The sequence below is a fragment of the Lepidothrix coronata genome, unplaced genomic scaffold (assembly GCF_001604755.1).
Source record: "Lepidothrix coronata isolate B3197 unplaced genomic scaffold, Lepidothrix_coronata-1.0 Scaffold34, whole genome shotgun sequence".
NCBI classification, from domain to species: domain Eukaryota; kingdom Metazoa; phylum Chordata; class Aves; order Passeriformes; family Pipridae; genus Lepidothrix; species Lepidothrix coronata.
In genome coordinates this window covers 5,418,892-5,444,262 of record NW_016690214.1, presented here as the reverse complement: position 1 = coordinate 5,444,262, position 25,371 = coordinate 5,418,892, and the positions used below count along the sequence as shown (strand labels likewise).

The following is a 25,371-nucleotide window of genomic DNA, read 5'->3' as shown; positions in this document are numbered from 1 at the left end:
CGGAGGCCGCAAAGATGGTGAGGGGTCTGGGGCATCTCTGACGAGGAGAGACTGTGGGAGCTGGGCCTGATTAGTCTGGAGGAAACTGAGAGAGGATCTCATGAATGCAGATAAATGTCTCCAAGGCGGGTGTCAGAGGACGGTGCCAGACTCTTTTCAGTGGTGCTCAGCAACTGGACGAGAAGCAGCGGCCATAAACTAAAATGCAAGAAGTTCCACCTCAACGTGAAGACAAACTTCTTTCCATGGAAGGTGGCAAAGCCTTGGAACAGCTGCCCAGGGAGGGTGTGGAGTCTCCTCCTCTGGAGACATTCTAAACTCGCCTGGATGCGTTCCTGTGTCACCTGCTCCAGGTGACCCTGCCTTGGCAGGGGGTTGGACTGGATGATCTCTAGTGTTTCCTTCCAGCTCAGTGATTCTGTGATTCTGTGTGACCCCTCCGGGCGCTGGGGTGGGATCCTGGACAGGGTGAAAAGCCCAAAACGAGCATTTCCTCTGACGGGCTCATCCCACCCTTGCTCACCACCTTGAGACCTGTGTGGAGGCTTGAGGGGAGAAGGATCATGGGGAGAGGGAGAAAGCTGTGAGTCAAAACTGCCTGCCCGGCAAAGGCACATCACAGAGTCTTTCAGGTTGGAAAAGACCTCTAAGATCATCGAGTGCAACCATTCATCCATCACACAGGCCTTGCCCTTTTCAGGGTGTTTTTGACTGGCAGCCTGCCTCCTGCCTTTGAGCTGTGAGGCTGCCATGGGCTGGGGCAGGAAGGTACCACAAGGATGGGTCCAAATCCGTGGGCCAGGAGTGAAATCCACCAGGTTTTTTTCCCCCAGACATTTCCAGCCCTGGCACCTCCAATTCCCAGTCATCTCCTCACCAGCACATTGCTCACACTCTTAATTAAATCACTGCAACCTGTGTTGGGGAGCTAATTTAACTCCAGGCTTTCTGCTTTGGCATCAGCGTCTGCCACCAAGGAGAAATTTGCACTAAGCTATTTGGTCTTTTTATTTCATTGCTTCTCTTTTATTGCTTAATTTTTTTATTAGTGACATTATTTTTAACCTACCGTTTAATTTTGGACTTGAGTTGCTGTTCCTTTGGTCTGCTGTTCCTGCTCTGGCAGTTGTGGCAATTAGGTTGTGGTAATGCCTGCAGCATTACCTTCCAAACAGTTCCCAAATATCTATCCATATAAATGAAGCTTCAAAACACAAACAGTCATCTTCCTTTTAATCAGTCAGGAGAGACAGAGGCCCACAGGCCAGACATTTCTGTTTCTCTAAGAGAGAAGCATCCCTGCAAACTGCCCTTGTGAAGGCTGGAGGCGCAAGCCAGTGATGACATTTTTAGCTACCGTGGCAAAGGTTACACGGTGACTCAGTGGTAAGTTTTTCACACCAGATCACGTGCTGGTCATCCAACAGGCTTCAACACGCTGGGCAAAAATTTTGCCCAGCTCATACCATAAGACTCAACCAACTGTAGGAGAAACAACTGGATTTAGAGAATGTTTTGCAAACAACATTTACCCAGCAACAGCCTTGAATTCCGACCTCGGAGACCTGGAAGACCAGCCTTCAACTGGACACTGCTGTTACCTGAATATTTTACTTTTAACTTGCTTCAGTAAAAGCATCTTAAATGATCACTTTTTAACCCACAATTCCTTTTGTCTGTTTTCAGCATCTGTGGCATAAAGCTGTAAAACAAAGACAAGGCACACAAAAGTGGAGACCTGGGGATACATTATAGGGAGCAGGACACTCTCTTGCACACTGTAAAAGCTTTAAATCCCAATTTTTTACATCTGGAAAAATCCAGTAGGATAAAGTGGCAAAAGAGTCTTTTCTGAAGTCATATAAGACAACACTCAGGTGGGGAAAAGCTATTTGGGTGGCAAAGTGCAGGAATAGGCCCAAAACCAGAAACACCATTCCTAGTTCTCCAGTACTGCTGCCACTAGATGTCACGGTGGAACAGCAAGAGGAGCCCGGAGTGTGGCTTTGTGCTTCTTGCTATAATGGTAAAATGCCTTTAGATTTGTCTCGGCACATCCATAGTGTCTCCATACAGCTTTGATCCTACGGATTTCAAAGCTCCGTGTGGTGCAAAGGGACATTATGCAACATTTCCACACAGGCGCGGGGGAGCCGGTGCAGGGAGCTGGTTTCTGGGGGGTTATGGGCTTTTTCTCTATTTTTTTTTTTTTCCCCTCTGCTTGATCTCCTCTCTCGAGGCCACACAGGGCTTTTAAGGACTCGAAGCCGGCGGGTGATGCACTGAGATGCTCTCTCTCACGCTCTCTTGGGATGAGTATCCTACTCTGTCGTGCCTGTGCCAAGCCCTGTTAAATGCAGCTCGGGCTCACCATTGCTTAGTTACACAATGTACTTCTCCCCGGAGTCATGAGATCTCCTCCTGCAAGGAAGGCTGTGTGGAAGAGGATTAGCAGCGAGTTCACTTGACTCAGAGCTCCCCACTGCCGCCATGAGCCCTCCTGCTCGTGCCCCACACGTGGAGCCCCAGAGCCCCTCGCATGCATCGCCCCCTCCCCATTTATTGGCACGAGTGCTGCGCACACCAAATCCCAGCAGAGCCAAGAACTTGTCCTTTCCCTGCTCCTTTCCCATATGGCAGCTCAGTCTGTGCCCGTGCTGGCCAGGCCCCCACGGTGCTGTACCTGTGCAGGGCACACGTGCACACACCTCCCTGCCGAGAGCAGATCCTGCGTGGACCCAGATGCACCGAGGCAGGTGGTGGCTGAGGGTTGCCCATCCCCTTTGGAATCTGCTGGGAACCGCACACGGTGCTGTGCACTTGTGGCTTGAGCAGCCACTTTTCCTCCCAAACGCTAAATGCTTTTGGCCTTTGGTGGGAACACGCTGAGCTCTGAGCCACAGTGTGTGTGTGTGTGTGTGTGTGTGTGTGTGTGTGTGTGCATAGCCCAGGCCAGTGATATTTTGTTTTGTTGTGATTTACAGGTGCTCGGTGCTCCCTGTGTGTTCCCCATCCGAGGGGAGCCGTGCCCGCCAGCCCTGAGCCTGAGGCATTGCCGGGAGCGCCGTGCACGCCTGGCACTGCAGAGCCTCCTCTTCCCTGTGACAGGCTTGGAGTAACCACAGGGGAGGCTTGGGCCATTCTTTGTCCTCAGAGCAAGTTTTCCAGATTTTATTGGTTAAGTTTTAATATGTGTCTTTTTGCAAGCTTCCGACTGCCCGAATCTCTGGATTGGTTCTTTTCTCCTTTTTTGGAGAAACCATGGTCTGTCTGTTCGCTATTTGCTCCTGTTTTTTTCCAGGCTTTGACAGTTTTTCATTCCCTTTGCATTTCAGGTTTCATTCCCCAAATAACTCCATTCTTCCCCATTTAACCAACTTCTCAGTCATTGAAAGTTATGATTAAACATGTTTTTAAGGGCTTAATTCCCAGTTACACAGTGATACTGACAGCTGCATGATCATATTTGAAACACCCAATCCCCACCCAACCCACCAAAATAATGTTTCTGGCAATTTAAACCAACTTGTGCACTTATTAGAAATAAGATTTAGGGATAGTCACAAACCTTAAATATTATACTTAATGCACAGAGGGAGAGAGATTTAAAGCCACTATGGGATTAAGGCTCAAGGAAATGGAAGGACTGGTGGAGAATAAAGATGGAAGGAATTAAAAGTCAAGCCCAATATTCACCTAGATTTAAACTAATTTATGCTGCCCACTTTGGGCCTTTCAATGGGTGTTTGAAGGCAAAGGAGACAATTTCAGAGGAGGAAGTCAAAGTCACATGTGAGAAGCAGTTTATATTATACCAGTTTTTGTGCTGGCCCCCTGGAATTCCCAGTGTGAGGGTTTGTAGGTGAATTAGGTTAAATTGAAAACTCCACACTGTCAAGTCTGAGCCTGTGTCACCCCACGCTCACTTCATGCCCATGGGAAGAAACACACAGCACGAAGGCTGATTCATCTCATTCTGGGACAGGCATCTAAAATAGCACAGCCAGATCATCCTCTGGAGATGCCTCTTGTGTTCTACCTGCTGTCAAAGGATCCGAAGGGAATGAGGTTTGAACCCGATCATTTCCAGCTGCCTAGTGGCAGGCAAGATGAGCAGATGAAGGCAGGGTGGCTGGGGCTCTACACAACTCAAGAATAGTTCCTCTATTCTTAATGAGATAAATACACTCTTCCAGTAAATTCCAGAGTTTCAGGGAACTCAAACATGATCTTTGTTTTAACCGTAAATTACAGCTTTTTCACCAAATCACCAGGCATGGATTGCAACACTGATAGTGGTACAGAGGGCTGGAATTTAGGACAGGTCTTGGCCCCCTGGAACATCCCTGAATCACAGTGCAACTGGCTGTCTTGTGGGTTTTTAGCCCTGCTGAGCATCCTGCAGGGGCTCAAGAGCAGCAGAGGGCCTAAAAAAGAGACTTTTTAGCCAGTGTGAGCACACTCACGTTCACACAGATGCACGTGCCTGAAGCATGGAGTGAAGTTTGATGGGGAGGGGTTGTAAAATGGTATTGATATTTGGGGGAATGGTGATCTCCAGAGGAAAGATCTGCTCAGGCAGCCAAATCCCTTTAGAAATCAGGCATAGTATGTGGCTGTTTTTTTTCTCAGTTGTTAATTTAACATTGTTCCTATTTGTAGAACAAATATATAATTTCTGAACAAACAAGTCAGGGAACAGGAACCTGAGGGGAGTGGTACATCAGCTCAGGGACTCATGGTTAAGAAGTCCAATAGATTTTGATAACAACTGAAAATTGTTCAGTGGATTAGTGTCTAAAGCCAGTTTGGCTTCAAGTAATGACAAGCCTGAACTGCAGTGCCGTGGATCCAAACTTCTCCCCTGAGGGTGGTTGTTGCTTGTGTTGGGGTTGCAGTAGGGCCCCCAGGTGTGACCCTGGTTCCCTCTGGATCTTGCCCCAGTTCATCTCCTGCAGGACTCCTGCGTGAAGTTCACAAGATGATGGGGATGGTTCACCTGCATGTCTAAGAAAAAAAAAAATTGCTTTGCCAAGACAAGGTCTGTATTTATTGCTGCAGGGATTTTTGCTTTAGAAGAAGCTGGGCCCATGCAGGAGACCTGATCAGGGTGTTTGGATTCTCCTTAGGCTGTGTTTTGGCCATCAGGGAGAAAGCCACAAAAGCAAATCATAACTGAGGGGCTGTGCCATGTGCACCCCTTGTGGTCCTGAGACACGGCAAGTCAATTTGGAACACTCCATTGACCTGGCTGGGCTTTCAACCAGAGTACAATTCATCAGAGTAATTAGCAAAGCTGTAACTAAAGAGGTCTCCATGGAGATCGACAGCATCACCTCCCAGCTGGTACATTCTCTGCCTCCTATTCTAAATTTGTTCTCACTGTCTCCCTGGCTCTAGACCATAAGGTTAGTGAAATCTTCCAACATTTGTGACACATCAGAGCAGTGGAGAGAATGACAAAGGTGGTTGGGAGGGGGCTGAGAGAGAAATAACCTCGTTGGTGCCTCAAGGAAAGCAGCAGAAGCTGTTCAGACATATATAGCCAGAGTTTTGAGAATGGGATTAGGCAGAACAGCACCTCTGCCTGCCTGTCACTTGCAAATTCTTGCTAATACTTTAGGAGCTTATTGGAGGTCAGCACCAAACACCCAAACAGACTAATCTGTATTATAGACACATAATCAAAGTCACAAGGTTTTACATAATATATATTGGTGACACAAGAAGTGTTTGTTCGAATAATTTTGTCATCAAGATTAGGGGCCATGAAAGCCTCTACTGTGCACTAACCCGGTTTTCTATGGCCATGGGTACTCCAGATTCCTCAAACTAATCAAAAAGGAGCCGAAAAAGTTTATGTTCTGAAACAGTTACAGTATTAGGTTTCTGGCCATGGCAAAGTTTAACAAAAAAAAGTATGTGTGTGTGTGAGGTAGAAAGGGCTGTGCTTAAGCTGCAGCTTAAGGCGTGAACAAATGGCTGGAGATACAATTCTTGTGTTCCTCATTTTTTCCTGACAGTTTTGCAGTTGCAGCAAATCACACCTCACACTCACACATGGCTCTGCGGGAATGGCAAGAGGCTGGGATTTGGAAGATAAACTGATGTCACTTGACCCACTTGTGAGCTTTATAGTCCCCTTCGGGAAGGTGGAAGCTGTGGCACAGAGGGAGTGAGTGGTCTGGGCTCACGGACTAAGTCAGAGGCAGGGACAGGAACGGGTCCTGTGGAGATAACCATTCCATACTGACAAATCTGATTGACTTCAAAAGGAAATTAGTTTATGGAAATGTTTGGAAATGTGTAGAAAAGTCTCATTTCCCACCCCGTGTAGAGCTTTGTAACCATGGTGTTACAGAAACACAAGAGAAAATGTGTAAAATTATGAAAGAAGAAACACCCCCCAAAAAAAAAAAAAAAAAAGGATTCAAGACCATTTTCTCTGTGCTGGGAAGAGACTAAGCCACAGCTCATGCCATGGGCTGCAGAGATGATGTAAAGATTTTCCAGGCACGTAGACCAGCTTGTTCTCCTGGCTGATGCACAGCAAAGACAGAGGTCTAGTGAAGGTACCCCAAATATTGCTGTCCTGCTGCAGGAGTTCACCCCACAAACTGAAGTACCTCTGTGGGAATCCCATTGCCCTAAACTCCCCCACAGTCAATGAGGAGAGAGCAAGAGCGATGCCAGCCAGACATCTGCAGAAGTGGAATCAGAACTTGGGAGGGCTGAATCGTCTTCTAGGTTCGCCGCAGTTCACATGCTGCTACCATGTGAACCCAGGGCTGAAAGCACTCCGGCGGCTTTTCCAGGACTCCTGAAAGCCCCTTTGTGGAAGCAGAGCTGACTGAACTGGCCTTCAGGTCAAGAAAAATCAAGCACTGGGTGGGATTTCCAAGAGTACTTGGCTGTAACCTCACCCTGCTCCCCTTTGAAGTCAGCAGAATATTTACATCGATTTCAACTGGAGAAAAATCAGGCCAGTGCAGAGCGTTTGAAACGATGCTCCGGTCCCTTTGTACCTCCCAGCTCAAAGGCCGTCTGCTGTGTCTGTGATTAAACGCCATCCCAGCAATTGGTTAGACAGCACGATGAGCCCAATGTGCTGGCCCTGGGGGCACAGGGAAATTATAATGATTAATCCATGTGAATCTCCTAAACGTTACCTGCGATCGTGCCGCCGGCCACCATCGCGTCAGGCAGGCACGGGCCGGTTACCTGCAGAACTGCCATGGAAAAGGAAGTACTGTGGCTTCTTCACGCTGCAAACAATAAGAGATCAAAATAAAAATGGATCTGGAATTAGCTGGAATCAGAAAGAGCAACAATGAAAAAAAGCCGTTAAATACAGACGAACATCCTGTTGCCAAAGAAGGAAGGATGGGCTTGCTCCTCTGAAGGTCAATGGAAGCAGATCATCACTGGTTTGCAGACATCACTCACACCTCCAGCCTCTGTTCAGATCTGCTGGTCAATGAATGCCAGGAAAGGAGCACATTTACGTACCAGATTTGCATGTCAGCTCCTCTGGGCACTTCAAGTAAGGGTGTCAAGTAAGTGGCCCGGAGGAGCTGTTCTAACTCCTTCTGTTGGCCATCATCTGGGTCTGAGCAGTGCAGATTGAGATGCCTTGCATCTAGAAAAAAGAGCACACAGGGCACACTAAAACAAAACAGCTCACCTTTTAGAAAGACTCTTAATGTGTCCAACTTACCAGGCAGGGACTGCCCTGGCAGAGGTCACCCTCTGAGCACGGGCAGAGGATGTGCTGTGTGACAGCCAGGACTGCTAACAGCCAGCAAAGCCAAATGAGGGCAATAACTCTTCAGTCAGAAAGAATTTTGCCCTAATTTAGATTTAAATTCCAAGAAGATGGAATTGACGCTAAAAGGATTTCATGGTATTTGCAGAAATGGAAATAGTTCCATTTTGTGAAAATTAAACTTGTTTATAGCGAAGTTTTGGATACCAAACCCGCGGAGGAGCTCTGGGACTTCCAGGTTGTCTGAAGAAGCCAACACTCGTTGCCTGATGAAAAGCCCAGTTGCTGGGAGCTTCTCTGCATCTCCTGGAGAGGCTCCCAGCCACAATGAGGGTTCCAAACTTCAGCAGAATCAGTGGCTTGGTAAAGTCTCACAACGAAGCACAAAACCAAGCAAATCTGCAGCAGTTTAACCCCACCTCACAAACTCTCCTCCACTGAAAGGTTCATAACCTTTCTGAAAAGATTAGCCCTGAGTGATGGTGAGATGGTTACTTCATGTTGAAGTAGGGAATTCACAGGGAATTAAGGCTTGCAGTACAAACCAGGACAAACTCGGGGTTTTCAAGGAAAAAAGAACTGGAGGGAGTTAAATTAAATTAGCACAGCAGGTTAAAACCTTACTATTTTTATATAAGTTGAATCACATCACAAACAAAAGCAAGGTGACTTTTCTATATTGAACCTGCTTTCTGAGAAGGAAATGGTGCCCATGGGGTTGGAATCAGGGTCTCAGGACTCCAACCTTTCGTGGCTGTTGCTGTGTGATACTCATCAAGTGATTTCCTCCCAGCTTTAAATTCCTAAAAGTAAATACGGGAGGTTAAATTAGGGTCATTTGCAGACTGAAGTGAACCTGTGCAATGGGTTCAATAATATTCATTAGCCTCCTACTTGGGGAACTAAATTAACTCACGTTCCTGGAGAAACACCACCAGCTCTGGTGAAAGATGTGCTGAGCACTCAGCCTGAGCACGTGTCAGGCCTGCCCTTCACTTTTATTCTGAGCTTTTATTCAAATTGTGCTGGAACCAAGCAGAAAAACTGAAGACCATAAAGAGCAACAACAAATGTACCAGTTCAGCCCTGAGGTTTTCATGCTATGGCTCATACAGCCACAGCAGTGCTGCAAGCCATGGGAACATCTCCAGTTGCACACCACGGATTTAGTGCCAGTTTCCTAAAGTGCCACTATTCAAGCTCACCACGAAACTAATCACTAGTTCCCAAAACCTGCGACAAAGCAAGGTGCTCAAGCCTCTCTGCAGCAGCCTGGTGTCCATGTTTCCCACGACAGTAGCTGGTCCAGCCTGTTCACCATGGAAGCAGGTGGCTGAGAGGGCCTAACATGGACAGTGCTGGCCCTGTGCTGGTACCACCGTGGCTGGGATTTCTGTTTACTGGCATTCATGGTTGCATTAGAGATCTCAGATTTCCCTAATTCAAAGCTTAAATGATGGAGCAGGTCTCATTCAGCATTGAGGGTGACAGAGAACAAGTCTGGAAGGGACTTTGGGAGGTGACTTAGACCCTCCTGCTCTATGCCAGGGGGAACCCATTGCCAACATTTCACCTTTCCAGTCCTGGCAATCCAAAGATGACGGCGCCATGGCCTCTCCAAATTATCTGTGGGATACTTAAGGCTTTGCCTCTGACAGAGAGACAGAAAGATGGGCTGGTGAAAGACAAGCTTCTGAGCTCAGCTTTTCCCCATATCTCACTGATAACGGGTTGATTATCTTCCTTTGTACCCTCGGTGCCTCTTGCTGTGCTGTTTCAGACAGAATAAACCGAACAATAATGAACCATCATCAAACTGGCAATTGCTTCCTGCCCAGCTTACGTTAGCAGAGAAAGAGAAAGCAAATGATGATTAGTCGTATGTCTGCACTCAGAGATAAAACCCCCGAGCAGAAGCCATCTGCCGAGGCATAAAATAATAATTCTGGTGCTAGCCCTGTCTGAGTGCAGGGCCATCAGCTGTCCCCGAAACACAACGCAACACAGGCCTAATGCTGAGTTCTAGCAGGTGGCCCATAACCCCGTAATAAACTCCCTGACATTATTGATTTCCCCCCCCCCCCAAACTGAGCCCTTTTGTCTAACTACATTAACTTCTGCTTACTGAGCAGCTGCACGTGAGGCAGCCCATAAACAGCAGCTCGTTTGGGTGAGCAGTCACCGTGCTGAATGTGCCCCCTGAGCCTGTCCCTGCACGCTGGGATCTGCTTAGATGGGTTATTTCAGAAGTCAAAAGCAGCACTTGTTAGCTCTGGGCACTTCCAGAGAGATTTCTATCTTTACTTGGGGAAAATTGAAATATGCCTCCACTTCTAATTGTGCATTTGAAGAGCCCTGAAATAGGACCCAGGTGTGCTGTTCCCATTGCAAACCTTCAGCCAGATCTGCCCTGCCCATGTGTGTGCTCCAAAAGCATGTGGCCAGCACAGCAGCCTTTGCCTGTGCTTTGATGTTTGGAGGTGCATCTCATGCTGCCAAAAATCCTTCTCTCTTGGCCAACCATCCAGCCAGTGTGAGCTGTGTGCTTTTCTGAGGTCTGTGGAAAGGCACCCGAGCTGGGATTCCTGGCCATCCCCTGAGCAGGTCCTGCGGAGGTTCGTGGAAAGGGGCATTGTTCAGAGGGGAAGGTTTGATCCTTTGCAGTCCAAACCAAGCTGAAGCTGAGTTCCCAAGGCACTATCTGTATTTTTCTGTGGGTTTGGAAGAAATGTTCCTGCTTAAGACAAGCTGTACTCTGAAAGGGATTTGGCAGTGACATTCCCTCTCAGCTTTAAGAGCAATAAGCTTTACATACAGCCTGGAACGTCATTACTGTCTAAATGAGACAGGGGGTTTTTAAAGTACTTTTCTGTTCAGGCATCACATTTTCACCTGTGCATGGACAAGAAGCCACCTATGGAGGGTGAATGATGATGGTGGGGCCAAAGAAGAGCGTGTCCTTGGGGCTCCCTGTGTGACCGGGGTCTCTACAGGCAGGGCAGGTCTTGGTGCCCTGTTTGGAAGAAGGGGCTGATTGCTGCTGTGGGCAGTGCAGGGAGTTGGTACCAAGCCCTGCTGTCCTGTGGGAGGAGGAGGAGGGTGGCCTCAAGGAGCAGAATCTGTGCTTTAAGCTAAGCTCAGAGGCAGAAGATGACCAGCATCCAACCTTCACCGCTGCGGTGGGTGCTGGGGGCACCCCTTACAGTGCAGCACAGGCAAGTGCCCACTCCAGCCCAGAGCCCTCGTGTAGGGTCTGGATGCCACAGGCAGCAAACTGCCACCGGCAGCGATGAGTCAGAGCCTGCCTGGAGAGGGGGAGGCTCGTGTTTGTGTTGGCAAAACCAGCTGCGAGTGGCGGCGGGCCCAGGGAGCACGAGAGGCTGAGGCTGGAAGGGCCCCTGTGCCGAGGCAGAGATCAATGGGAAAGGGAGGTTTAACATCGCAGGGTGACGGTTCCTGCCAAGAGCCTTCCACAATAAAACCAGCAAATCAATCCACCATCCGCTGAGTAACTCCAGATGAGGATTGCTCGTAAATATGATCAACAGTTTGCTGCTCCTTTAACAGTGGCTTAAGGAAAAAAAAAACACAACCAAATACAATTATAGTTTTCTGTATACCAGAGAATCCCATTTCCCTCCTCAATTAAAAGGGGTCTCACCAAACACGGTCAATTCCTGGCACAGCAGAGGAGGGCAGGGACAACCCATAGAGTAAGAAAAAAGGCAAAGAAATTACAATTTACAAAAAAACTCAACAACAGTTAGGATCCTGGGCATCCTAGGAGGGCTTTTCAGGACTGGTGTGTAGTGGTGGATGGACATCTGTGGAGCACAGGCTGCACAGAGATTGCATGTCCCCACTGCTGGGAGCAGACTCAGGATGTTGTCTCTGTGCCATCAGAGCTCAGGTTTGTCCATCCGAGGTCCAGAGAAGCTCATCCCAGCTCCTCATCCAGCAGACTCAGTTCAATATCTTGATCAGAAAGGGAGATTTTGGGGTAGTAGTGGGGATCCTTCTAAGGCTGGATCTCATTTGGGAAGATCTTTATCACATCAGTATCTGACATGGTTGAGAGAAGATAAGCCATAAATTTGGTTTTCATAATAGATTTGCTCATAGAAATGGAGAATGAGGGTTACTTTATTGCTTATATTAAAGAAAAAATGCACGGTGCTTTATAAACAAGGAGGAACAGAGAAACTGTGCCCAGGGACCTTGACAGAGACCCTGATTCACAGTTGGCATTAGCTGGTGGTGTTCTGGAGTCCCCAGTCAAATCCACTGAGGTCAGCGGAGTTCAACTAAGTTAAACCAGGCAAGAAAACAACCTAATGAAATTGAGGAGACAGTGAGTGCATTAGGCAGAGCTTGGCTGTCCATCCTGGGACAACCAGAGTCTTTGCTGTCCCTGAGCCAGCCCGGGGTAGCCTGTGGTGTCCCTCCTGGATGTGCTCCTCAGGTTGGGTAACAGCACGTCTGGGATGTCCTGGCAGGGACAGGGCAGCTGTCAAGGGTTGCTTGGAGTCCTCACTGCCTCCTCTGCCCTCAGGAGCTGCCTGCCTGCATTCACAGGGAGATTTATGGCAGTGTTTTCCTCTCTCCTGGCTGTGTTCAAGTGGCCAAGGGAGTGATCCAGGAACATGATACCTAGGAGCCCAAAAGCAGAAAGCTGCAGTGGGACTTGCCTGTCCCTGGAGAATATCCCTCTGGATGGATGAGGACATAGCTCTGTCTGTCTCATGCAAACCAGTGTCTGATTCTTCAGAGCCCCACTCTGCTCCCCCACAGCTGAAATGTGCCTCTGGGCAAGGGATCCTTGGTCTGGCAAGGGAAAAAAATAAAAATAAAAAAGTGTTATTTTTTTCCTCCTTGGAATGGTGGATCCACACCGATGGGTCTCTCATTCAACATGGCCAAAGGAGGTGGCTTTCTGGCACCAGGAGAGGAGATGGAGGCTGCAAGACCCACCTCTGGCCCAGCAGGTGAGGAGGTAAAACAGGCCCACAAGGCTCAAGATGGCAGGGGAAAATCACATCCATGGCAATGACATGGATCAAGGGAAAATTCCCTGCACCTACAGCGGCTTTTGAGGTCATGACAGCAGCACCCAGTATACCTGCACTCCCCAAGACCCACATACAGCTTGTTTCAAAGCTTATCTGTAGTGAGTTTTACAATATAAAGTGTCTTTGTTTAGCCAACAGAACCACTAATACATGTGATTTTGTTGTTAATAGAGCTGTAAGAATTTTAAGTACCTCTTGGGAATGTGTCATTTTTGGTTGGCTTTTTTAGGCATCACAGGGTGCTGCGTTTGTCTTTGTAAACAAGTACTGAATAAAACATTTAGCACACAGCCGCACTTTGTACAAGTGTCATGCAGGTTTCTAAAGTTTCAGGGAGAATAAATCAACTGCAAACTGCTGCCTGGCAGTTGACTTTGCTCCTTATAAATAGCTAATTTGGACAACTTCGCCCTGCACGTCCCATGAAATTCAAATACTGTGCATATCGTTAATGCAGGCACACAAATCAGAACTGCAACAGCCCCTTTTATAAGCCCAGGGTTGTCACAGAAATGCCACAGCCAAGGGCAGGTCAGCTCCAGGTTGCCCTCCCTTTCTTCCAGGGGTGATCCTGGGAAACATCAGCAGGCCACTGTGCTCTGCTGCCTGGCCCCAAGGGAGGAGCAGGAGCCCCATGGTGGCCCAGTTCACCTGGCTGGTTGTACTGGTTGGCAGCATCACCACTCGGCAGAATTAGGTCCAAACTCAGCCCTGGTTTAATACACCCAAGGGAGAAAAGTAAGGGCTGACTGTGCCTTGCTCTGTCGCCTTTGCAGCGCCCAGCACTGGGCACAGGGTGGATTCACACCCTTCCCTCCTCCCCAGGCACAGCGCTGCTGCTCCAGCCCTGCAGAACCCCCACGTGGGATGCAAACTTACCTGATCCTCCCAGGAGGCCCTTAGCAACACACAGGGCCCACCCAGGCTGGCCCAGAACTCAGCCCAGAGGCTCTAATCCTGGAAGGTGCTGAGCCACTCAGACTTCTGCCACTCATCTCTGGATTTTGGCACATGTTCAGCACGAGCAGGATCAGCCCCTTGCTGTAATAATCAGGGAATGAGGAACTCAGCTTGACTGAGTTTCCCTCCCACCCCCCAATGCAAAAATGCTGTACATTCCTTTATGCAGGTTTCCATAGTGTTGAACTTCTACTATTTTTTTGTTGTTGCTGTTAAAGGGGTCAGCAATGCACTGTACAATGGGATCTGGCTGTCAGGAAATGTAGAGGAATTCAGGGACACTTTTAACATCTTCCTGGTGGGGCTGGAGGGCAGCATTAAACCTGGCATCCTGGAAATCTCCCCACCAAAGAAGAAAAAAACCCAGAGAAGCCCCGGGAGAAGTTATGAAGACATTCTGCTTTGTCAATCCTACGTTTAAATAAGTTATTTCTTCCCCTACTTCCTCTGCTAAAATATGATATTTTGGCTTTAATTGCTTCAATCCTATTACTTGTTCCTTTTAGCAAGTGATTGTGCAGCCCCTTGCCGTGGGGAAATCCCCTGACCGCGGGTCCGTGTTATTTAGACAAGTCCCCTTTCAGAACTAAATGCCATTCTTAGCATAGGGAAGTACTTTAGGTCTAAAGGGGTTAAGAAGGCCTCCCTGCATTCAGAAACATGCAGGGGTCCCACCATGCCAGTTCCAGCCTTTTGAACTCTTTCCAGCTTTTTTTTCTTGCAACAAATCTGTCTGACTGCCACCAGGACATAGGAAGCGTGTGCCTGTCAAAGAAATCAAGTTTACTTTTTCTGACTTGTTAACAGAGGCAGGGTATAAATAGAGCTAACTCTGCTCAGACTAGTAGCGTTTCTCTTAAAATAAGGGGATAACTTCCTAGGACCTTTAATCCAATGAGGTCCAGACCAAACTGCACTATCGACAGAGGCAGCAGAGGAGCTCGCTGAAGCTTTTACTGAGGTCAGGTGCATCTGGGTTCCTCAAAAATTTAAGGCTTGCCAAAAAAAAGCAACCCCAAGCAAGCAAGAACTACTTCCAGCTCGGACACTGCCACTGCCCTGGAGAAGTTCTGAGATGTTGTTGGTGCTGTTCACTCGGTGGATGTGGATCTTGCTGGGGAAGAGCAGTGTCCTCTTGCTTCTGGAGGTCTCTCTGAAAGGGAGAGCTCTGCCCCCAGTCCGGTATTCCCACGCTGGGATATGCCCCAATGACATGAACCCCAACCTGTGGGTCGACGCGCAGAGCACTTGCAAGAGAGAGTGCGACGCTGACCTGGTGAGTGATGCACATCTTTGTGTCTCTGCGTCACGGGCGGTGAGGGGGCTTGTCTGGGGGCTTGTTTCTGTCTGTCCCACGAGAAGGGCACTGGCACCATGCAGGACTCGGTGCAGACAGTGCATGTATTTAACTGACCCGTGACCTATATAAAATAGAAAAGGTTTGATGAGTTGTTGTTAAGCAGGGAGGTGTGTGGCAGTTGTCACTTACGCTGATGTGGGCACAGGGCTCGCTCTGTTTGATCCTTTTCCTTGCTTTCATGTCAAAAGAACTGTCTGAATTTGATACTCCAGCACTCAGCATGCACTGGGGCCAGTCTGTAGTATTTTAGCAGTGTCACCGTGTTCTTTGTTGTTGGTGGCCATCATCGATGTTTTATATTCCTGGGAGAAATCCTGTATGAAATTGTTTGATTTAACATGCAAATCATCAGCCTTTGCTGCACTCGAAGCACAAAGGGTGCTTGGGGTGCAGAACAGGGCATGGCTAAAATGACCAGGCAGATGTTCTGTGGGATGCTCCCAGCTCAAAATGTGTTTAGCTTACAACCCCAAAATTCATTTTTCAACCTGTCAGCACTGCCAGCTCAAGCTGGCATCTGAAAATACCTGCTTGTCCTGCCTCTTACATCATGTCCCACGACAAAGCTCCTGCAGCCCAAACCTGGCTGACAGGAACACGTACTGTGATGAAAAAAAGTGTTTGGGTTTGTGCTCTGTAGCCAGGTTGTTTCTGCAATGCTAAAAAGGGTAAAAAAACAGAGAAAAATGCTGGTCATAAGTAAACAAAGACATTTGCTCAGATGGATCCCATGTGTTAGGAATGAAGGTGCTCTTTTTACTTTTGCCATTCTCAAATAAGCCTCCTCTGTTCCAACTACCAGGTGCAGCAATGAATGCTAAAACACTTGCAAAACCCCAGCAGCAGACGACAATGTTTTAATAATTTACTGGTCAAAAACTGAAAGCCAGAAGCCAGTGGCTACAAATACTCACTTTGTGGCAGCACAGAGTCCTGGCACCTTGGATGGAGTGAGTGGTCTGCAGGCAGCCAAGGGCTCTGCCAAGCCACACTCCTTAACCCCAGCTGAAAACCTCACCCATCCTGGTTTCTAGCTTTGCTTCTGAAACCTAGTAATGTGCAGCTGGAAATGGGGAAAGAGTTCTGGTATTAGGTCATCTTTTTCCCAATAAGGAAAGGATACTGGACTCAGGGGAAGCTCTTTAGTTTGGTAGCCTAAAAATCATGTTGTCCTCACTTACAGAGACAGCTGATGGATTTCAGGGGGCTTGTAGAGGTTTAACACACAGTGGAAGTGTGACCTGTTGGGCACATGGTAACAGTGTTCATGGTCCCTTAAAGTAATCCATAACAGCCCAGCAGCCGTGATCACACGTATCAAATACCTTTTCTGCACAGAAGATGAAAATTCTGCTAAAATTAACCACAATTTAGAGCTGACTGTAGCCGAGGCGGGGTGTAATAAATCACTAGAAGAGCGATGCTGCATTTGAAAATAGGACTAAAATAGGACAGAGAAGCCATAATGATCTGTTTGGGGTTTGTTTTTCTAAATACCATAGAAAAATTATTTTTGGAGCAAGAATTACCTTACTTTTGAGATATTCTATTATTTCCTCTACAATGTGAACAATTACAAATCCTTGGCAGTTTCACCTCCAAGAGCAGGCTGTTAGTCTCAGGGAATTCAAATAATACTTTACATACTTCTGTGGAAAATAAGAAGGATTACTGCCTACAGCCATATGATAAGACTTTCCATAGGCTCTTGTTTCTCAGGCCTTGTCCTCAGGCATTTGGGAGAGCACAGAAGGGGGGTGATTGGTTTCGTAGTCAAGCAGTCCATGTGACTCTGGGGTAAAGACTTAGGATGAGGTTTGTGTTTAAGAAACAGAATTACATTTTCCTTCCAGAGAGTCTTCTCTTGAAGCACTTCAGACCCCCCAATATGTTTAGACACCTCTTGGGAGATGCTGAGGAGATGTTTCTGCTCATTGCCCGTGGGGACACTGAGTTTTCAGACCAGATATATCTGCGGCAGATGAGGTCCCCTGAGTTTCTGGGCTGTCTGCTTGCTGGGTCTCTAAAAAGGCCTTTACTTTGCCCCCAGTAACTATTGGGTTATTTTTCTCCCTCACAGGAGTGCGAGACTTTCGAGAAGTGCTGCCCCAATGTCTGTGGAACGAAGAGTTGTGTGGCTGCTCGGTACATGGACGTCAAGGGGAAAAAAGGGCCGGTGGGAATGCCCAAGGAGGCAACCTGTGACCGTTTCATGTGCATCCAGCAAGGCTCAGAGTGTGACATCTGGGATGGGCAGCCTGTCTGCAAGTGCAAGGACAGGTGTGAGAAGGAGCCGAGCTTCACCTGCGCCTCCGACGGGCTCACCTACTACAACAAGTGCTACATGGATGCAGAAGCGTGCATCAAAGGCATTACACTGAACGTGGTCACCTGCAGGTACCATCTCACCTGGCCAAACACCAGCCCTATCCCACCAGAAACAACAGCTCGCCCAACTACTGCCTACTCCGAGACAACGGTCGTCGACATCCTGCCACCCGCGCTCGTGAACAACCCTGTCCATCAGTCTGTCTACGTGGGAGAGACCGTCAGCTTCCTCTGTGACGTTACAGGGAGACCCAAGCCAGAGATCACGTGGGAGAAGCAGGTCGATGGGAAGGACAAAGTCATCATGAGGCCAAATCACGTCAGAGGGAACGTCGTGGTCACCAACATCGCCCAGCTGGTCATTTACAACACGCAGCTGCAGGACGCGGGAATCTACACCTGCACCGCCCAGAACAGCGGTGGCCTCCTCAGGGCTGACTTCCCTTTGTCAGTCATCAAAGGAGAACCCGCATCCAAAGAGGCTTCCCAAAACAAAACGCATTTCCCAACCGATGAGTGCCTGAAGCAACCGGACAGCGAAGACTGCGGGGAAGAGCAGACCAGGTGGTACTATGATGCAAAGAAAAACAACTGCTTTACTTTCATCTATGGGAACTGTAACAGCAACCTCAACCACTTTGAGACCTACGAGAGCTGCATGTTAACGTGCATGAACGGCCCCATCAACATCTGCAACCTGCCAGCCCTCCAAGGCCACTGCAAGGCCTACGAGCCCAGGTGGGCCTACAACAGCTTGACAAAGCAGTGCCAGTCCTTCATCTACGGCGGGTGTGGAGGCAACGAGAACAACTTCGAGAGCCGGGAGGCCTGCGAGGAGATGTGCCCCTTCCCGAAGAACACGCACTGCAAAGCCTGCAAACCCCGCCAGAAGCTGGTGACGAGCTTCTGCAAAAGCGACTTCGTCATCCTGGGCCGCATCACGGAGCTCACCGAAGACCAAGACTCGGGACACGCCCTGGTGACGGTGGAGGAGATTCTCAAGGATGAAAAAATGGGATTAAAATTCCTGGGGAAGGAACCCCTAGAAATCACGCTCTTGAACATGGACTGGAGCTGCCCGTGTCCCAACATGACCACGGTGGATGGCCAGCTCATCATCATGGGGGATGTCCACAACGGCATGGCTGTGCTGCAGCCAGACAGCTTTGTGGGGACCTCCAGCATCCGGCGCGTGCGCAAGCTCCGCGAAGTCATCCACAAGAAAACCTGTGAGCTTTTGAAAGAGTTCCTGGGATTGCATTAACCCCCCTCACACGTGTCGGCCGCCCCGCTCCGTGTGTTACGTAGGGCTAACAAGAGCTAGGCTAGTGCACAAACTAAAGCGCTGTTTGAAGGTACACCGTAGGAATTATGCAGAACCCCTATTTTAATCCACTAATGATGCTTAGCAACAACGTAGTTTGGTCTTTGGCAAGCACGTAAACCAGCAGCAAAAGGCTATTAATCTTGCATTGAAATCAATTCGTCCATATAGGAGTGCCATTTAAATAGGTGACTCACTGCAGTAATTATGCAATTTTTATGTAGCTTCCATCATAAATGACGGAATTCATAGTGTTTGTTTGGCTAGTTGGTACACAGCTAAATAATATATAATGTCAATTTAATCTGTCTCATTTTCAGTCTGGAAATGCGATGGTATGTCGTTGTAAGTAAGTCACATGCTTGGCTCCTTATAGCAGCACTAATATTTCAAGAGAAAAGCCTGTAAATTATTGTCTGTATTTACAATTGTGAACATTTAACCAACCTATGCATTATGTTTGCTTCTTTTAATTGAAATTTTCCCTTTTCTTTTTAAAAACCTCATTTTTAAATGGCAACTACTACCTATCTTGCAATCCTTTCTGGAGGAAAAACTCCCTTGATCCTATGCCCAGGACAACAGGTCCCTGTAGAAGCTCAAGGCACAGTCTCACCCTGAAATTACTTTTCTGTCACCAGAACAAGGTCAGCAAACACCCTCATTCCCTATTTTAGTTTCAATCAATTTACTGTCTTATCACAAAAAGTCCCAGGCAGAAGGACAGCAGAGTGCTGTCTTGCTTTTGAAAATGCTTTCCACTTGAGCATACGCAGCAGTTTATTGCTTATTTTCAGTAGAAATCCTGCTTTTATAGATGAGAGAGCAAAGCAAGAGGAGTCAGAACAAGATTCAGCCTAGGAAAGTGCAATACACAGCCTGCAAACTGCATTAGGCAGACACAAAGCTGCTGAATCCGAACTGCACAGACACAGGCAGACAGAGCGGACACTCTTTAAAGGCTTTTATCAGTGTTAGCCTTTTAGAGCCTTTTTAAAGGATTTCAAAACCTCAGAAAACACTTTCTACCAGACCACTGTATATATATGTGTTGGATAGATTCCCTGGGAGAGCCAGCACAGGCTGTGGGGGGGAGCGTGTGCATACACATAGGATTGATCATTTTAACCTCTGTGTGCCCAAAAAAATGTAACATTTGCCTGTGCAAAAATCCCTAAATAAAGAAAAGGCTGATCCTGGAAACATCCTGCCTTGCTAAGGACTGTGATTGCAGGGAAGAGGGGCGAGCGTGGCGAGCCTTGTCCTCACTCCTCGTTTTGCAGGCTCAGCCAAGTGACTACGGTGGAGCTCAGAGCTTGCTGCCCTGCACAAAGGGCCAGTTCAGGGCTGGAGCAGTGTCAAGACACGTCTAGGGGAGAGGAAGGAAGGAAAGAAGGTGTAGCCAACGCTGCCCCGTGGTGCCATCTAATGGGATCGCTGAGGGGTGGCCGAGGCTGGTGCCTGGCAATGGGCACATGGTGGCTTTTGCAGGAGTGTGTTGGGGCTGGGTATGGTAAGGGTTGGGGAGGGAGATAAAACAGGCAGATCCTGGGCTTCAGCATGATGTGCAAGGCTCTAGGCCCCCCAAAGCCTGCGCACGTTGGGTGTTTGGTCGCTGCAGGGAAGAAAACTAACAATGAGGGAAACGGCGTTGAACGTGAGTCCAGCTCTGGTTCCCCTGAAGGCTTTCCATGCCCTGCACCTGCAGCTGAGCCACGGACAGAGACCACAGCAGGATGGAGAACTGGGATCCTCTCCCAGTGGTCTGGGCTTGGGTTATGTCCGAAATGTTTCCACAACAGGAGTGCATCTAAATCTCCAGTGCTTTGTGTAATGTCAGAAGAAGCTGAGTGGGAGGAAGTCTGGATCACGTTTGCTGACCAAGAAAATACCTGCTGGTTTTTTTGTTGTACCTTTCCTAAGTGTATGTGAAAAAAAAAACCCTCCAATTAAAGGTCCTTAATGTTTGTGTATGTTCTCGTGAAGACCATTTTCTGCAGGTGGGAGATGCTGGCCCTGCTGCCCTCCAGAGCAGCCGGCACCTCCTCCGGGTCATCCTGGGCTATGGCAGGTGCTGCTGCTCCCATAGCTCACCTGTCATTTTCCAAGCAAGCTGTAGGAAGTGGCACATTCCTGGCACACTAACACAGAGGCTTCAGAGGATGAAGGTTTAATAGATACAGGGTTTATATGGCTTTTTTTTTCCCCCAAAAAAAGCTAAAGGACTTTGCAACTGTGGGAGTGTTAAAATTACTTGGGAGACATGTAGCTGTTTGTTCCACAAGAGCTGGGATGCAAAGGTAGCTGAGAGCTGAAAGCAGAGCGTTCATTGCTGCTCCAGTCAGCGCAGTGCAGTGCTGAAGCCTGGGCTCTAAAGTGCCCTTTTGGTTTTCTCTCCTGGTGAATCCCCCGGGAAGACAGCAGGCACTTAAAACAGTAAGTGTGCAAGTGGTCTGAGGTGCTGAGACCCAGAGTTGAACAAGGCACAACGTGTCTGCCAGCCCCCTCTGGGCATGCAGGCCTAGTGTGTGAGGGCTTACCTGCACAGGGTACACTCTGGGGGGACATTCTGGGTCAGCTTTCCAGTATGGTGCCGTGAGATGGTCACTGGACAGCCCAGCCCAGCTCCCAGACACAGAACAGCCACCCTTCTGTAGCTCCTGCCCAAACCTACAGACTTGCCCAGCCACACCAGGAAGGCTGAGCCATCCTCTGAGCCCCTCGGGGTGCACAGGGCTGTGCTCCACCACAGCTCCCCGGGGCAGAAGGAGCAGTGCCATGAGCATCCTTCATTTGCTTGCCGGGGAAAAAAACCATCCCGTGCCATGCTGGGAGCACCGAACCTCCCCATGGCACAGGACTGACCCTAACCCCACCTTCTCCACCTTCTGACCTTGAAGAATTCAGCTCTCCACTCACAGCTAGTATTTTAGTTCAGCCTCTTATTAAACCCTTAAGAAGCCTAAAATTCAAGTCTGACCAGTCTGGCAGCCCGGGGATGCCGGTACACAGGACTGGCACTGGAGGATGTTGCTCCAGCCTTCACAGGGATAATGGGCACATGCATGCAGCTCCTGGTCAGAAAATCCCTTTTGTGTTGCTCACAAGCTGAGCTTCCATCCTGCTCTCTGGGGTCCCTCTCTCAGGCTGTCAGAAAGCTGGAAGGAAGTGCTGGTATTTCAAGTTTGTATAAAATGTATGACAGGAGAGAGAGAGAAAGGGAAAAACCTGCTTGATTCCTTTCCCTGCATGCCAGCAGGCTGGCAAGGAGCACCAGTGGCCTTGTGAGGCTCCAGGGAAGAGCTGGAGGAAGGACACCACCTGCAAAGCCCCATGGCCATGGCCAGTGGCTGATGTCAAACCTGTCCTTTGCGTGTGGACACCAGAAAAGCAGCATTTCACAGAGACAACCAGCCTGGGAAGCAACACAGAATCACAGAACCTAAGGTTGGAAAACACCTCTAAGATCATTGAGCCCAACAGACAACGTTTTGCATCAAGGCAGCAGACCCCCAGTAGCTGGGTCTGAGACCTGCAGGAGCTCCCAGGGGCGCCGGGACGGATCTGATGGACACTTGGCACAACGTGCCCACCTCCCAGCCTGGAGCGAAGGTGAAAAGCGCGACACGTGAACCTGCAAATCCCGCGGCTCGGCGGGCACCGCCCAGCACAGGGATCCGAGCAGGAGTGCCGGGTGGTTGTGCAAACAGCCGGGGCAGCCCCGCTCTGTTACCAGGGGACAAACAGCGAGGTGCCGGCGTGTGGCTGCAGCACGGGGCCCGCGGGAGCACGTCCAGGTTGCGCACAGGGATGTCAGAGAGCTGACGGGGCAGGGCACCGGGGCACGGGAGCTGCGCGCACGGGGAGCCGGCTGGGGGATTACTCACGGGCACATCCTGCATCACCGCGGAGCCCGGAGCCGCCGAGGTCAAAGGAAAGAGGAAATTGAGCGTGTTCTCATTGCAGGGGCTCGAGATGAGGTCAGGCAGAAGTTTTAATGGGCAACCGGCTCCAGAACGAGGAGCAAACAGAAGTGATGACGCCAGTGCAATATGATTCAGACGGCAAAGGTATTTAAGAGCTTAGTTCCCAGTTGTTTCAAAGGGAATTAGGGACCCCTGCAAGAATTACCCTCTGGCCACGAGTCTCAGTTCCTGAGAGAAGTGGTTGTGATGAAGGTCATGCATGGCTTCAGCCAACACTTAATGATTTCCTGCAAAAAAGGAGGAGTAATCCAGCTGGCACCAAATGAGCACCTTGCACCACAAGACCCACTTCCCCCACCTGAAGCACCTTGTGCCCTGGTTTGCTGTAATTTGTTCGTGTGCACGTGCTGGGAAATTCTCCCTGTGGATAATTACCAGAAAAAGATCATGGCCAGGCTTGTACCTCCCCCAAGGCTGGATGGAGCCAGGTTTCCAAAGGCATGGCTGTGAAAATGTCACCTGAGCAAGAACTTCCAGCTTAAAGCCTGTTTTCATACCAAATATTGAGTGTTTTGCCCTCTGCCTGTGCTGGTTACTGATTGACTACAAGTGACCTCCACAGCTGATTTACAGCAGCTGTCAAAGGGCAAAAAATGAGCCCCATGCCCAGGATCTGAGAACCTCTCTGAATGGAGGTTGCACAACTGAATGAATGTTCTGCCAGCTCTTTAAATCTTGGGAGGAAAAAAAAAAAGTCAGCTCGAGCTCCTGATCTCCAACGCAAACACAGTGGGATATGGAGATAAGGCTGCAGCACTAGAGGACATTATCTATTAGCCAGAAAACCAGCACAGTTTGTTTAATTCCCAGCTATTTATGGCTGGGCAAACGATATGACATTCGGGCCTGAGAGTTTAGAAAGCAAATGGAAGGTCTTCCAAAGGCTGGTAGGTGGGTCAGGTTCCAGTCAGGAAACTCTCCAACTCTGGTGTTTTCCTTTCTGCCCATCCCTTTATCCACCTTTCTTCCCAGCCAACTTTTCCCAGTGCCAGCCCAGACGGAAGGTGTTGGGGGTCTTCTCCAAACCTCAGGACTTGCACGTGCCAAGGACCAGCTCTTGTCCCACCTGGCAATTCCTAACCCCTCTCATGTGTCCCAGCGATGGTTAAACATGCAGGAGGGAAGGAGAAGGCTGGAGAAAAAAGATTCATCTAGAGGAGGGAGGGGGAGCATTTTTTCACCTTAAACTGGTATTACAATACAGTAGTTGGACAAGATTAACTGGCATAAAAAGGAACTACCATAAATGGGTTTGTGCCTTCTCTTCTTTCTCCGCTCTGCTCCTCACACCCTTGAACCAAGAGGGGAGTTGTAACACGTGTAAAGGACATGGCTTCCTCTACTGCTTGGAATAAACAGAAAAACAGTAATAAATCTCCTGGATCAGAAGGTCTTCACCCAAGGGTAAAAGTACTTACATTGCTTAACCATTAACTGCAGCAGATAACCTTTGCTTCAGTCCGAGGCAGGACCAGAGCACGGAAGGTGGCAAACACGGGGCTAATTTTAGAGGAGGGTTCCCAGGGTCTGGGTATGAAGACTCAGAGAGTCTGGTAGAAACTGTAAGAGAGGATAAAACTCACAGCTAAATAGGATGTAAGGAGGAGAGAGTCTGTGGACGTCAACAGACGGAAGTGATGCTCTGTAACACTTTCTTTGAAGCAATCACGAGGACAGAGATGGCCCAGCTGATGGAGTTGACTTGGATCAAGGCCTTAGAGCTCTAACTTCCTCACCCAAGGCCTTTAAAGTCATTTAGCTGTCCTGCAGGGAGAGGTGCAGGAGTCTCCTGAGCCAACAACTGGTTTAAACATTGGAAAGAAGGGTGAGACCAAGAGGTCAGTGTTCAGAATGAAGGGAAGTCATCAGCAGCGTCCCAGGGGACCTGTGCAAGGTGGAGATGGTCTGGAAGAGGGATGGGAGAGGTGGATTATGAAGATTAATGTTGAGATCAAGTTGTTTAGGGCTGCAAAAACACGAGCTGACTGTGAGGAGTTGCAGGAGGGCATAGTTATACCAAACCAAGGATAATAAAAAAGCAGATGAAATGTGATATTTAATAATATACATGGGGGGAAAGTGAGTCCTGGCTGTAAACAAGCCATTCCCATTCTGGGCCTGGATGATCCACATATAGATCTGAGCAGGGTGGCTGGTCCAGCCTGCCCCTGTTGTGCAGGCAGCCCCCTGAGCAGATCATCCACATTTCACCTCTCAAAACAGCACCAGCAACAGTCAACTTGCAACAGTCCCGTTAACAAGCACAAAAACCTATGGACACCTTAAAATCCCAGCAGCACTGACACATGCTCAGGCTGGACTGGTTACTGCCTTGCTAAGACAATGCTACTTGCTATTGGTGATCCTAAGATCACCAGATAAATCTCAGCCATGTCCCAGCCCCATAAAGTCAGATATTTCTAAACCATGGTCCTCACCTCTTGCTGCCCCCACAAGTACACTGGGCTGCAGGAGGGACAACAGGCACGGACACAAACTCAGCTCTGGAGCCCTGAGTCTCTTCAGAGGGTCCCCACAATTCCTGCATCAACGGTGCCTTGGCCAAATCCCCCCATCCC

At 48.8% G+C, this 25,371-nt stretch overlaps 1 protein-coding gene across 1 annotated transcript; it reads left to right on the top strand.

Annotated features, from left to right (window-relative positions):
• The first annotated feature begins 12,961 nt into the window (after positions 1-12,961).
• WFIKKN2 (WAP, follistatin/kazal, immunoglobulin, kunitz and netrin domain containing 2) lies at positions 12,962-19,566 on the top strand. Its single transcript, XM_017812064.1, has 2 exons — positions 12,962-15,070; positions 17,235-19,566. Exons 1-2 carry the CDS (start codon positions 14,870-14,872, stop codon positions 18,744-18,746), a joined length of 1,713 nt encoding a protein of 570 aa, XP_017667553.1. The 5' UTR covers positions 12,962-14,869; the 3' UTR covers positions 18,747-19,566.
• The last annotated feature ends 5,805 nt before the right edge of the window (positions 19,567-25,371 follow it).

Excerpts from the sequence above, each read along its gene's own strand:
- WFIKKN2 (XM_017812064.1), top strand. The coding sequence starts at position 14,870 with ATGTTGTTGGTGCTGTTCACTCGGTGGATGTGGATCTTGCTGGGGAAG. Across the intron at positions 15,071-17,234 it reads GAGAGTGCGACGCTGACCTG|GAGTGCGAGACTTTCGAGAA; the intron begins GTGAGTGATGCA and ends TCTCCCTCACAG.